We start from the raw sequence: 13,223 nt of genomic DNA on the forward strand, positions 1-13,223 counted from the left end.
GCAGCTTTATAAAACTCCAGTCAGGCCACATCTGGATTATTATGTACAGTTCTGGTCAGCCCATTATAGTACGGGTGTGGGGGCTTTGGAAAGGATGCAGGGGAGGTTCACCAGGATGCTGCCTGGATTAGAGGCATGAGCTGGAAAAAGAGGCTGGACAAACTTGAGTTATTTTCTCTGGAGCATCAGAGGCTGAGGGGAAATCTGAGAGAGTACAGGAGTCAGAGTAGATAGCCGGTATTTTCTCTCTCCCCGCCCCCCCCCCCCCCCCCCCAGGAAGATATGCATTTATGGTGGGAGAGAGGAGCTCAACAGAGATCGGTAATGGAGACAGATACGACAGAGGCATTTATGGTGCTGTCAGACACATGAATGTGTACGGAATGTAGGGAGATGGGACACTGTGCAGGCAGAAGGGATTTAGTTCAGTGAGGGCCAACACTACATTATGGCCAGCCCTGAGTGTATGGTAATGAAGACACATGACGAGGTAAAGCATTTGATGAGTCTTTTATTAGTTACTGTTTAGTTCTTAGTTGTCACTGCCGGTGAGACGGCAGAAAGGAGCGTTCTCTCTGGGATCATCCCAACGACACAGGCACACTGGGACCTGTGTAGAGTTCGAGATGGGGGGTAGTGAGGGGGATAAAGTGCAGCCCGGAAGGAAAACGCTGACTCCACTGCGGGCCGATCCCCACCCCCGCCAATGCAGGGTGTAGCGAGGGAACCGTTACACAGAGCAGGGAGGTGTTGTCACTACACAGGATGCGGGGGGGGGGGGCACAGAGATGACACGTGCTTACATGGGCACACACACACAAAACAGTGGTTGGGTCCAGAGGGGACGGAGGGACGTACACACCATCTCAGTACGCATGTCCAGCCACAAACAGAGACTGTTCAGCTGCGGCTCCTTTCGCCGCAGAGGGAGTGTACTTGCCCTGGGCTGCCAATCCATTTGTCTGTAAGAGAGAGAGCGGGTATAGGGTCAGTGTGAGGGGTACAATGCAAACCACGGGCATATCAGACACTGTTCCACACCCCCACATGAGCCCACGCCCCAGATATATATTCCTGATGCCAAGCTCCCTCACCTTGGCTCGTTTGATGAACTCTGCGGCGGCTGCCTTGGCATTCTCCTTCTTGCCAGACCAGGCCTTGAGCGCAGAGGCTTGGAGTGCGCGTCCGTACGAGAAGGTCAGAGCCCACGGCTTGAGATCCTGGCAGCGGTTGATGGCGCTGAGATTGATGGAAGCCTCCTCCTCACTCTGACCGCCCGACAGGAAGGTGATACCTAGAGTCGAGACCAAGAGACATGGAGAGCGAGGTTGGGGCGTCCTCCCATCCCTCCCACTTACATGGACACTCACACACAGCTCTTTACGTCAGACTGACCTGGCACAGCTGGAGGAACGGTGCGGCGCAGGGCGGTAACGGTCGCCATGGCAATCTGCTCAGAGGTGTACTTTTCCTTACAGGCGTGTCCGGGTGTCACCATGTTGGGTTTCAGCAGTGTTCCCTCCAGGTAAACATGGTGGTCACTCAGGGCCTTGTACACTGCAGCCAGTACCTGGGCAGGGGAGGAAGAGAGTCGAGGGGTGAGTACGGAGCAAGCGAGGAGGAGGAGTGTACCAGCGTATAGCAGGCCCCAATGGGCTGAACAGACTTCTTACCTTCTCGGTGACGTACTGGCAGCGCTTGAGGTCGTGGGTGCCGTCAGGAAGAATCTCAGGCTCGACAATTGGGACGATGCCATTCTGTGGGTGGAGATGGGAGAAAGGAGGGAAAACGGGTGAATAGACAGTGTTCGTACCCCCCCCCCCCCCCCGGGCATCTGCCTCCCCTACTGTTTTAGATAGATAGATAGATAGATACTTTATTCATCCCCATGGGGAAATTCAACATTTTTTTCCAATGTCCCATACACTTATTGTAGCAAAACTACATACAATACTTAACTCAGTAAAAATATGATATGCATCTAAAATCACCCTCTCAAAAAGCATTAATAATAGCTTTTAAAAAGTTCTTAAGTAGTTTACTTAAATACATTGAGTCCTAACCCCGGCACTTTAACATATCTTACTCCTGGTGGTTGAATTGTAAAGCTGAATGGCATTGGGGAGTATTGATCTCTTCATCCTGTCTGAGGAGCATTGCATCGATAGCAACCTGTCTCTGTCTCTGGATGGTGCTATGTAGAGGATGTTCAGGGTTTTCCATAATTGACCGTAGCCTACTCAGCGCCCTTCGCTCTGCTACCGATGTTATACTCTCCAGTACTTTGCCCACGACAGAGCCCGCCTTCCTTACCAGCTTATTAAGACGTGAGGCGTCCCTCTTCTTAATGCTGCCTCCCCAACACGCCACCACAAAGAAGAGGGCGCTCTCCACAACTGACCTATAGAACATCTACAGCATCTCACTACAAACATTGAATGACGCCAACCTTCTAAGGAAGTACAGTCGACTCTGTGCCTTCCTGCACAAGGCATCTGTGTTTGTTCCCCCTTCCTCACTCAATTCTCTCCCCATCTACCCCATTCCCTCTGCTCTTTATTCCTCCTCTCACCCCCAACACCACCCTCATTCCTCCTCCCCTCTGGCCGTACATGCTGGCAGATGATGGCGTATCGGGCCAGGACGTTGGCGTTCTCCATAATGGCGAGGGGGGACGGGGTGGTCTCGGTGATCTTCAGTACACACCGCCACTTGGCAAAGTCAGCTCCATCCTTCTTGTATTGGGCACAGCGCTCGTTCAGTCCATCCAGCCCTGGGGTGGGGGCGAAGAGGGGACCATTAGTCTTACTCATATACACTTACTCTTTCCCAGAACATCTCCCTTCCCTGAACCAACTTCCCTCTCCTTACCCCCTCCCTGAACCATCACTCTCCCTCTCCTTACCCCCAGAACAATCAGTCCCCATCTCCTATCCTCTCCTCTGTAACATCACCCCATCTCACCTCTCCCCATCTCCCCCTCGTGTAACATTTCCCTCTCTCCCCCCTTCATTCTCCAGTAATATCTCCTCTCCCCTTCCTTGTAACATCATCTGCTACCCTCTCCCTCTTCCCTGTTACATCTCCTCTGTCTTCCTCTCATGCAATATCTCTGTCACCCTCTCACCTTCTCCACTCTTCTGTAACACCTCCCTTCTTTCCCATCTCCCCTACCCTGTAACATGTCCCCCTCAATTCTTTCTCCCTCTCTGCAACACCTCTCCTCTTCCATCTCCCCTTCACTCTCCTGCAATCTCTCTCCCATCTCCTCCTCCCCTTTTACACCTTCCTCTCCTGCTCCCTCTCTCCTGTAACATTTTCCATCTACATTACAACCTCTTCTCTGTCTCTCTTCCCAGTCCCCCTCATTCATTCTCCCACCCCTCCATCCTTCTCACCCCTCAGTTTGGAATCAATGAATCAGGGTGGGGGGGGGGGAAGAAAGCATGCAGCGTGCGAGAGAAAGGAAAGAGACCTATGGCGAGAGAGGGTTGGCTTCGGGCAATGACCTACCTTGAGTTGTGGTCTCACCATTGGTACCAGGCAGCGGAACCACTCCGAGGTCGACCTGCGGGAGGGGAGAGAGGGAGAAGTTGAGTCCCCTTTCTACAGACACCAACCCCTCTCCTGGCTCAGTACAATCATCATGTTAGTCAGCAGTCAGTTGGACCCGTGGGCAGCGAAGATGACGGAGGACACAGCGGGATAGAGATCAGTTACAGATATGGCAGAGAAATGGCCAATGGAGTTTAATCCAGCCAGGTATGAGGTGTTACACTTTGGGAGGTCAAATGTAACGGGACTGGGCACAGTTAATGGCAGGACCCTTAACTGTGTTGACCCACAGAGGGATCCTGTGGGGACAATGTCCACAGCTCCCTGAAGGTGGCCACACAGGTTGACAGGGTGGTAAGGGAGGGAGACAGGCAGATCACTGGGGGGGGGAGGAGAAGAAGGGAGATGCACCCTCTTGCCCCACATCACCTTGATGCCAGCCACGATACCCTTGTCCTTGATTAATTTGACAAAGCTGGTCCCATCATCGGTCTTCTGATACAGGGTCTCGTGGAAGAAGATGATGCCCCCGACATACTCTTTCACCTCCTCTGTGGCCTGGAACAGGATCTGTCGATAGAAACGGCGATTCTCCTCCGAGTTGTCCGCGCCTACGCTGGTCATCCGCTTAGCCATACTTCCTGGGAGGGGGAAAGAGGGGTAAGGGTAGAGAGGGAGGGGGAGACGAGGTGAGGGGTGGGATATGGGAGGAGAGGGAGAGGGGTGGACAGGAAGAGAGGCAGGGTGAGAGACGGGAGAATGAGGGGTTGGGTGGAAGTCACACTGGTTATAACTCTTCATCTCAGTTTGGCAAACCCTTGACCCAGCGAGTATGTGAGGGACCCCGAAGTGAAGGGACCCAGGGACGGGTATGGGTGGGTGTACCTACCGGTGGACTCATCGGCGGCGAGGATGCCCTTGCCCGGGGCCACGATCCGACGGGCGATGTCCGACAACTCCTTCTTCTGCTCGGTGGTGAAGGCTGGGTACTGGTGCGTCATGCTGGCTTCTGTCTGTGGGGACACAGCATCTCCGTTACTCGTACCGCGCTGTCACCGTCCCGGTTCCCGGTGAGGGTAACTGCGATCACACCGGTTTAAAGTGCAATCTTCCCGGTTAGAGCTGCTTCACAGACCAGTGAGCGAACACACACACAGACATGTGAGGGGAGGAGACACCAAGCCTCTCTCCACCTTCATGCGAGAGTGAGGGAGATGCGGACAGGAAGTGAGAAAGTTTCCTATCATGGCACCGGGGCCCGGAGAGATCAGAGGCCTCAGGGCTCCGGCACCCACTTCCAAATTCCCATCTCTCTGCCTGCCCCGCACCCCTGTTCACCGAGAGGCCGGGCGTGTGAGACTGTCCCAGTCTGTATTACATGTGCCCTCGTATGAGTCCCTGTCCTTCTGTGTCATGGATATGTTCTGAGTGCGAGTGAGTGAGTCTGTGTGTATGAGGGAAGGGAGAATGTGTGTCCCTCTGCATGTTCCTGTCCATCCCTCCCTCTCACCTATCCTCTCTCCCACCCCACCTGCCCTCCCTCCACCCCTACCGTTTCGGCTGCTCTGCCTCTTGCTTCCGTCCCCGCTGACGTTCCTCTGTGCAATGAGAGACGGATCAGATCAGAGCCCTCCCTCCTCCCTCCGTCCGTCTACGTGACCGGGCTCAGATACACAGCGACGTCAGAAAAGCTCTGCGGAGATGCCTCTTAAAGGCGCAGGCACACTGCGGCAAAACCCTCCCGAAGGGGAAGATGGGAGAGGCGAGTCCGGCTTCAGGAGTGTGGGTCAGTCTGCCGGGACCTCCCTGTGGATGGTCGGGATTTCCTGGCGGCGGGGGGGGGGGGGTGTCTCAGTGGTTGAGGGATTGTTCAATTAGGTAAGGTTTGACCACAGGCCTCCCCCTCCACTTACTTCCACCCTTCTTTACCTACTCCTCCCCTTTTCACCCCTACTCACCTCCCTTTTCACTCCCTCCTCCCCTTTTCACCTCCTTTCCGTCTGTCCGCCTTTCTCCCTCCCCTCCCTCCTCTCTCTTTGCCCCTCTCTTACCCCCTTATACCCCGACCCCAGAGGTGACCTTGCGATTGTGCTGACACACGGTGAGTCGGTCTGTGATCCGAGGTGGAGCCAACAGCCGGAATCTGGGATCAGCCGGCAGCTGTTCCCCGTCTCATTCCTGGCAAATGCGTAAAGGTCAAGCCGTCACCCGACACCCACACCCCTGGGAGCAGCTCCCTGCTCCCACTGACCTGGGCAGAGGGTGAGGCGAAGAGGGGAGAAAGGGAGTGACGGAGATGGGGAGGGGTGTACGGGAGGGAGGGGGGTGACAGAAATGGGGTGGGTTGCAGGGGTAGGAGGGGATGATGGACACGGAGGGGTGACAGACACGGAGGTGTTTGATGGGGGGCTGATGGCAACGGGGAGGAGAAGCGCTGGCAGAGAGAGACAGTGAGGGGAGGGAGGGGTGATGGAGACAGGAAGGGATGTAGGGAAGGGAGGGGTGATGGAGATGGGAGAGTGGGGTGATGACGGGGAGGGATGTAGTGGAGGGAGGGCTGACAGAGACTGGGAGTAGTGTAGGGGAGGGAGGATGTGACAGAGATGGGGAGGGTTGGGGGAGACGGTACAACGGAGATGGTGAGGGATATTGGGGAGACGGTGGGATGTAGGAGAGGGAGAGTATGACGGGGATGGAGGGAGTGACAAAGACAGGGAAGAGGTGGTGACAGGGAGAGGTGTAGGAGAGAGAGAGGGTGATAGAGATGGGGAAGGGTGGGGTAGGGAGAGGGTGATGGAGACAGGGAGGGGTTTAGGGGTAGAGGAGTTGCCACCTCATTTTGTGACAAAATCACACAGACAAGACACAGACTGTTCAGCCCAGGTTTTTACTAACCCATCTCTACCCAGACCAACAGGAGCCTCGATGATTCTGAAACAGCATCCTCGCCTCCTGAAACCCGGAACACCACCTCACTATTCCGCTTTTGTATCGTTTATTTATGTTCATTGTATGGTAACAAAAATATTCACACAATATAATTTTATATTGTATTATATTTAACATTGTCATTTATAGTTATAATTTAGTTCTTTATAATTTGTTGTTATAACTTACAATAAAATATTAACTTAATTGGAGTCATGGAACAATACAACATAGAAATAGACACTTCAGCCTATCTAGTCCATGTTGACTTGATTTGTTTAGACCTGTACGTGGACCATAGCCCTCCATACCCCTCCCATCCATGTCGCTATCCAAACTTCTCTTAAATGTTCAAATCGAACTCACATCCACTATTTCTGCTGGCAGCGTATTCCTCTGAACTTTAAACTCCTCCTCACCACCCTCTGAACTTTAAACTTTTCAGCTTTCACCCTTAACCTATGGCCTCTAGTTGTAGTCCCAGCCAACCTCAGTGGAAAAAACCTGCTTGCATTTATGCTATCTGAACCCCTCATACTGTTGTATACCTCTATCAAATTCCCTCTCATTCTCCTATAGTTCTAAGGAATAAAGTCCTAACCTATTCAATCATTCCTTATAACTCAGGTCCTCAAGATCCAGCAACATCTTTGTAAATTTTATCTGCACTCCTTCAAAGTTTATCATCACTGAGAAATGTCGTGAAATGTGTGGTTTTGTGGGAGCAATACAGTGCAAGACATTAAAAAGGATTGTAAGCCAATAACTTACTCTTCTCAATATATCCTAAATTGAAGTTTGTAAGACAAGATGATGTCAGCTTATAATAAAACCAGACCATGTGATACAGGAGCAGAATTAGGCCATTTGGCCCATCGAGTCTGCTCCACCATTCCATCATGGCTGATTTATTATCCTGCCTTCTCCCCATAACCTTTGATGCCCTGGCTAATCAAGAACCTATCAATCTCTGTTTTAAATATACCCAATGATTTGGCCTGCACTGCTGTCTGTGGCAAGGAATTCCACAGCTTTACTACCCTCTGGCTAAAGAAATTCCTTCTTGATGTGTTACACATATAATGGTGAAGGATGATATACTCAGCCAAGGACTGGAGCTCGGAGGCTAGGAGGGGTTGTTGGAGATTTGTCTGTCTGTCTGAGTGGGTGGGAGTTTGGGAAAGGAGTTTGTTCATCTATTTTTTTTTATTGTTCTGCTGAACATGGTGACCAAGTTACATCAGTGGTAGGATGTGTGGCAACTCTTGCGGACTGCCCCCAGCACGTTGGTTTGAATGCAAATGATGAGTTTCACCGTAGGTTTTGAAATACACAAGATGAATCTGTTTCCTTCCTGGCAAGCCTGCTGTTAGGTGCCTCATCTGAAGGTCATGATAGAGACCACGATATAGCTGGTGTCACTACAATATGGAAAAGTACTGGGGTAAAGACAAAGTTGAGCTCTGAAGAGTATAAAGAGGGCCACCATCTTGGTGCAAATGGGAAATTTAGCTTGGGTTGTGACTGATGGAGCTGGAGAGAGGGATTGGGGGAGCGGAGAGGAGGAGAGAAAGTGAGGGGGAGAGAGAGGAGTACAGAAAAGAGAGGAAAGACAAATGTGGTTCCTTCAGCAAGATATCATGTGACATGGTTCAGTGATTGGTTGATAAATATTATTTTGCCTTGTTTACTAATTCATTAACCATTTTACTTTTGGTCTTATTCTTTATGTTTCTCTGATAAAGTAATTTCTTAGGACATAGAACAATATAAGGTACAGGTCTCTCTGCCAACAATATTGTGCTGACCTTTTAACTCCAAGATCAACCTAACCCTTCCCTTCCACATAATCCAATATTTTCTTTTCATCCATGAAGATTTTCTTGACTCTCCTGAATGTAGCTGCCTTTACCGACACCCCTGGCATCGCATTCCGCACAACCACCATTCACTGTGTACGAAACTATCTCTGACATTCTCCCTATACTTTCCTCCAATCATCTTAAAATTATGCCCCCTTGTATAAGCTTTTTTTGCCCAGGGAAAGTCTCTAAGTGTCCACTCTACTTATAGCTCTTATCATCTTATGCTCCTCTATCAAATCATCTCTCAGTCACCTTCACCGCAAAGAGAAAAGCCCTAGTTTGCTTAACCATTCCTTATCAGACATGCTTTTTAATCCAGGCAGCATCCTGGTAAATCTCCTCTGCACCCTCTCTAAAGCTTCCACATCCTTCCTATAATGAGACCAGAACTGAACACAATATTCCAAGTGTGGTCTGACCAGGGTTTTATAGAGCTGCAACAGCACCCTGAACTTAATCCCCTGATTAATGAAGGCCAACACACGATATGCCTTCTTAAACACCCTATCAACTTGCATCACACACAAAATGCTGGAGAACTCAGCAGGCAAGGTAACGTCTATGCAAAAGGGTAAACAGTCGATGCTTCGGGCTGAGACCCTTCATCAGGACTCAATCTGTGTGACCATTTTGACAAGTCTATGGACGTGAATCCCAGGATCACTCTGTTCCCTCACACTGCTGAGAATGCTGCCATTAATTCTGTATTCTGCCTTCAGGTTCAAACTTCCACCACTTCAGTGTAACCTTTAACATGTGTACAGTGCCTCCTTTGTCTGTGGATACCTGTTGCCGCTGAATAAATTTAAAAATATTCCTACTACAGTTACAATAAAAATATAAATAAATGGTGTAGGAAAGAACCATGAGGTAGCTTTCTGACATATTCAATCTTTCCCTATAACCAGATGTTCCATCAACATCCTCGTTAGGGTTGTTAATTAATTAACTCACATTAATAAACATTTTAATCTCTCACACAGTACTGCTGTTGTAAAGCGACACATCTCCTGAGGTACAGTGGAGGTAATTCTGGTCTGGTAAAGGAAGGTTGGCATGATGGTGGACTTACTGTGCCTGACGAGTCTGCTTGCGTCTGCGAGAGGGCGGCGGGGTGGGACCGAGGTGCAAGGTGAATCCCAGCACCGTCTGCCCTGCCTTTTATAGGGGCCCGGGGGAGGGTAGACGGTGTCTGTTTCTGACCTTCTCCCCTTGCACCACTAACCTTTTCCCAAGCACCAGCTGCTGGCTGGCATTCTGGAACGTTCCAAATTGGGAGGCAGGGTGGGGGTGGGGGGGAATCTCCTTTTGCAGTCCATTTGGCCACTCCCCAACTTGCTGCCCCATTCCTCCCCAGTTCCTGGGAGGTCCATGAATCAGAATCATTTTTACATGCTGTGAAATATAAGAGGGCCTGTACTGTGCCCTTCAGCCCACAATGTTATGCTGACCTTTAACTTACAAGACCAATCTAACCCTTCCCACATATCCATGAGGAAATCTGCAAATACTGGAAATTTGAACCACACACGCAAAATGCTGGTGGAATGCAGCAGGCCAGGCAGCATCTATAGGAAGAAGTACAGTCAACGTTTTGGGCCGAGACCCTTCGTCAGGACTAACTGAAAAAAGAGATTTAAGAGTGGGAGGGGGAGATCTGAAATGATAGGAGAAGACAGGAGGGGGAGAGATGAAGCTAAGAGCTGGAAAGTTGGCAAAAAGGATACAAGACTGGAGAAGGGGGGAGTATCATAGGACTGGAGGCCTAGGGAGAAAGAAAGGGGGAGGGAAGCACCACAGGAAGATGGAGAACAGGCAAGGAGTTATTGTGAGAGAGAGAAAGAGAGAAAAAAATTAAAATTAGGGATGGGGTAAGAAGGGGAGGAGGGGCATTAACAGAAGTTAGAGAAATTAATGTTCATGCCATCAGGTTGGAGGCTACCCAGATGGAATATAAGGTGTTGTTCCTCCAACCTGAGTGTGGCTTCATCTCGACAGTAGAGGAGGCCATGGATTGACATATTGGTATGGGAATGGAACGTGGAATTAAAATGTGTGGCCACTGGGAGATCCTGCTTCCTCTGGTGGACAAAGCGTAGGTGTTCAGCGAAACAGTCTCCCAGTCTGCGTTGGGTCTCACCAATATATAGAAGACCACACTGGGAGCACCGGATGCAGTATACCACACCAGCCGACTCACAGGTGAAGTGTCGCCTCACCTGGAAGGACTGTCTGGGGCCCTGAATGGTGGTGAGGGAGGAAGTGTAAGGGCAGGTGTAGCACTTGTTCCGCTTACAAGGATAAGTGCCGGGAGGGAGATTGGTAGGAAGGGATGGGGGGATGAATGGACAAGGGAGTCACGTAGGGAGCAATCACTGCGGAAAGCAGAAAGTGGGGGGGGGGGGGAGGGAAAGATATGCTTGGTGGTGGGATCCCATTGGAGACGGTGGAAGTTACAGAGAATTATATGTTGGACATGGAGGCTGGTGGGGTGGTAGTTAAGGACAAGAGGAACCCTATCCCTAGTGGGGTGGTGGGAGGATGGGGTGAGAGCAGATGTGTGTGAAATGGGAGAGATGCGTTTGAGGGCAGAGTTGATGGTGGAGGAAGGGAAGCCCCTTTCTTTAAAAAAGGAAGACATCTCCTTTGTCCTGAAATGAAAAGTCTCATTTTGAGAGCAGATGCGGCGGAGACAGAGGAATTGAGAGAAGAGGAGGTGTAGTGGATAGTGAGAAAGGTTTTCAAAGCTTGCAGAGGGATTTGGACCAGCTGGAAAAATGGGCTGACAAATGGCAGATGGAATTTAATGCAGACAAGTGTGAGGTATTGCACTTTGGAAGGAAAAACCAAGGTAGAACATACAAGGTAAATGGTAGGAAACTGAGGAGTGCAGTAGAACGGAGGGATCTGGGAATACAGATACACAATTCCCTAAAAGTGGCGTCACAGGTAGATAAGGTTGTAAAGAGAGATTTTGGCACATTGGCCTTTATAAATCAATGTGTTGAGTATAAGAGTTGGAATGTCATGGTGAGGTTGTATAAGACATTGGTGAGGCCGAATTTGGAGTATTGTGTGCAGTTTTGGTCACCGAATTACAGTAAGGATATTAATAAGGTTGAAAGAGTGCACAGAAGGTTTACAAGGATGTTGCTGGGACTTGAGAAACTGAGTTACAGAAAAAGGTTGAATAGGTTAGGACTTTATTCCCTGGAGCGTAGAAGAATGAGGGGAGATTTGATTGAGGTATATGAAATTATGATGGGTATAGATAGAATGAATGCAAGCAGGCTTTTTTCACTGAGGCTAGGGGAGAGAAAAAACAACAGAGGACATGGGTTAAGGGTAAAAAGGGAAAAGTTTAAAGGGAACATTAGGGGGAGCTTCATCACACGGACAGTAGTGGGAGTGTGGAATAAGCTGCCAGTTGAAGTGGTAAATGTGGGCTCACTTTTAACATTTAAGAAAAACTTGGACAGGTACATGGATGAGAGGGGTATGGAGGGATATGGTCCAGGTGCAGATCAGTGGAACTAGGCAGAAAAAATGATTCGGCACAGCCAAGAAGGGCCAAAAGGCCTGTTTCTGTGCTGTAATGTTCTGTGGTTCAATGGGATGGTATTTTTACAAGTAACAGGGTGGGAAGAGGAATAGTCCAGGTAGCTGTGAGAATCCGTGGGCTTATAGCAGATAAGCTGTCTCCAGAGATAGAAACAGAGAGATCAAGGAAGGGGAGGCAGGTGTCGGAAATGGACCAGGTAAATTTGAGGGCAGGGTGGAAGTTGGAGGCAAAGTTGATGAAGTCACCATCTCCAAACCGGGAAGCATTCTGGTAAATCTCCTCTGCACCCTCTCCAATCCAGGCAGCATCCTGGTAAATCTCCTCTGCACCCTCTCTAATCCAGGCAACATTCTGGTGAATCTCCTCTGCACCCTCTCTAATCCAGGCAACATTCTGGTGAATCTCCTCTGCACCCTCTCCAATCCAGGCAACATTCTGGTGAATCTCCTCTGCACCGTCTCTAATCCAGGCAGCATCCTGGTGAATCTCCTCTGCACCCTCTCTTATCCAGGCAACATCCTGGTGAATCTCCTCTGCACCCTCTCTAATCCAGGCAGCATCCTGGTGAATCTCCTCTGCACCCTCTCTTATCCAGGCAACATCCTGGTGAATCTCCTCTGCACCCTCTCTAATCCAGGCAGCATCCTGGTGAATCTCCTCTGCACCCTCTCTTATCCAGGCAGCGTCCTGGTGAATCTCCTCTGCACCCTCTCTTATCCAGGCAGCATCCTGGTGAATCTCCTCTGCACCCTCTCTTATTCAGGCAGCGTCCTGGTGAATCTCCTCTGCACCCTCTGTAAAGGTCCTGAATCCTCCATCTTCTATATCAAAGTGACCAGAACGCAAGACTGTTTGGAAATGCAAAGATATAGAAACCGCTGTAAATTACAAAGATAAATAGGAGTACCAAAGTAGGATTCATGGACCATTCAGAAATCTGTTGGCGGTGGGGAAGTAGTTTCTAAATCGTTCAGTATACATTCTGATGGTAGAAATGAGAAGAGAGCATGTCTCAAATGGTGAGGGCCCTCAGTAATGGATGCTTTCCTCTTGAGGATGTCCTCAATGGTGAGGAGGCTTATAGAGTCATAGAATACTCAGCACAGAAACAGTCCCTTCTGCCCATCTAGTCAGTGCTGAACTATAAATTGGCTCAGCCCCACCAAACTGCACCTGGACCATAACCTTCCACACACCTCCCATCCATATACCTATCCAAATTTCTCTTAAACATTGTAATTGAGCTCTCATCCACCACTTCCACACTCTCACCTCCATCTGAGTGAAAACTTTCCGCTCATGTTACCCTTAAA

General features: G+C 49.8%; 1 protein-coding gene across 3 annotated transcripts; it reads right to left on the reverse strand.

The window, feature by feature from the left end:
* Positions 1-494: 494 nt before the first annotated feature.
* LOC140719225 (fructose-bisphosphate aldolase A-like) lies at positions 495-9,552 on the reverse strand. Of its 3 annotated transcripts, none has more exons than XM_073033678.1 (9): positions 9,421-9,552; positions 4,445-4,568; positions 3,985-4,196; positions 3,514-3,568; positions 2,613-2,773; positions 1,674-1,757; positions 1,396-1,570; positions 1,095-1,294; positions 495-962 (listed from the first exon to the last, which is right to left on the reverse strand). In XM_073033678.1, the coding sequence occupies exons 2-9, from the start codon at positions 4,554-4,556 to the stop codon at positions 867-869; spliced, it is 1,095 nt and encodes a 364-aa protein (XP_072889779.1). In that variant the 5' UTR covers positions 4,557-4,568; positions 9,421-9,552; the 3' UTR covers positions 495-866. The 3 variants fall into 3 exon arrangements, with proteins under 3 accessions (XP_072889779.1, XP_072889781.1, XP_072889780.1); XM_073033680.1 differs by lacking the exon at positions 9,421-9,552 and adding an exon at positions 5,607-5,625; XM_073033679.1 differs by lacking the exon at positions 9,421-9,552 and adding an exon at positions 5,108-5,261.
* Between the last annotated feature and the right edge of the window lie 3,671 nt (positions 9,553-13,223).

This window comes from Hemitrygon akajei, chromosome 31 (assembly GCF_048418815.1).
Source record: "Hemitrygon akajei chromosome 31, sHemAka1.3, whole genome shotgun sequence".
Classification (NCBI taxonomy): domain Eukaryota; kingdom Metazoa; phylum Chordata; class Chondrichthyes; order Myliobatiformes; family Dasyatidae; genus Hemitrygon; species Hemitrygon akajei.

What these genes read in the sequence shown, in the direction of transcription:
- LOC140719225 (XM_073033678.1), bottom strand. Translation starts at nt 4,556, where the DNA reads ATGACGCACCAGTACCCAGCCTTCACCACCGAGCAGAAGAAGGAGTTG. An exon ending in ACGCCATCATCTGCCAGCAT is followed by an intron (nt 1,758 to 2,612) that starts GTACGGCCAGAG and finishes CTCCACCCACAG; the next exon opens with AATGGCATCGTCCCAATTGT. An exon ending in GCCAGTACGTCACCGAGAAG is followed by an intron (nt 1,571 to 1,673) that starts GTAAGAAGTCTG and finishes TCCCCTGCCCAG; the next exon opens with GTACTGGCTGCAGTGTACAA.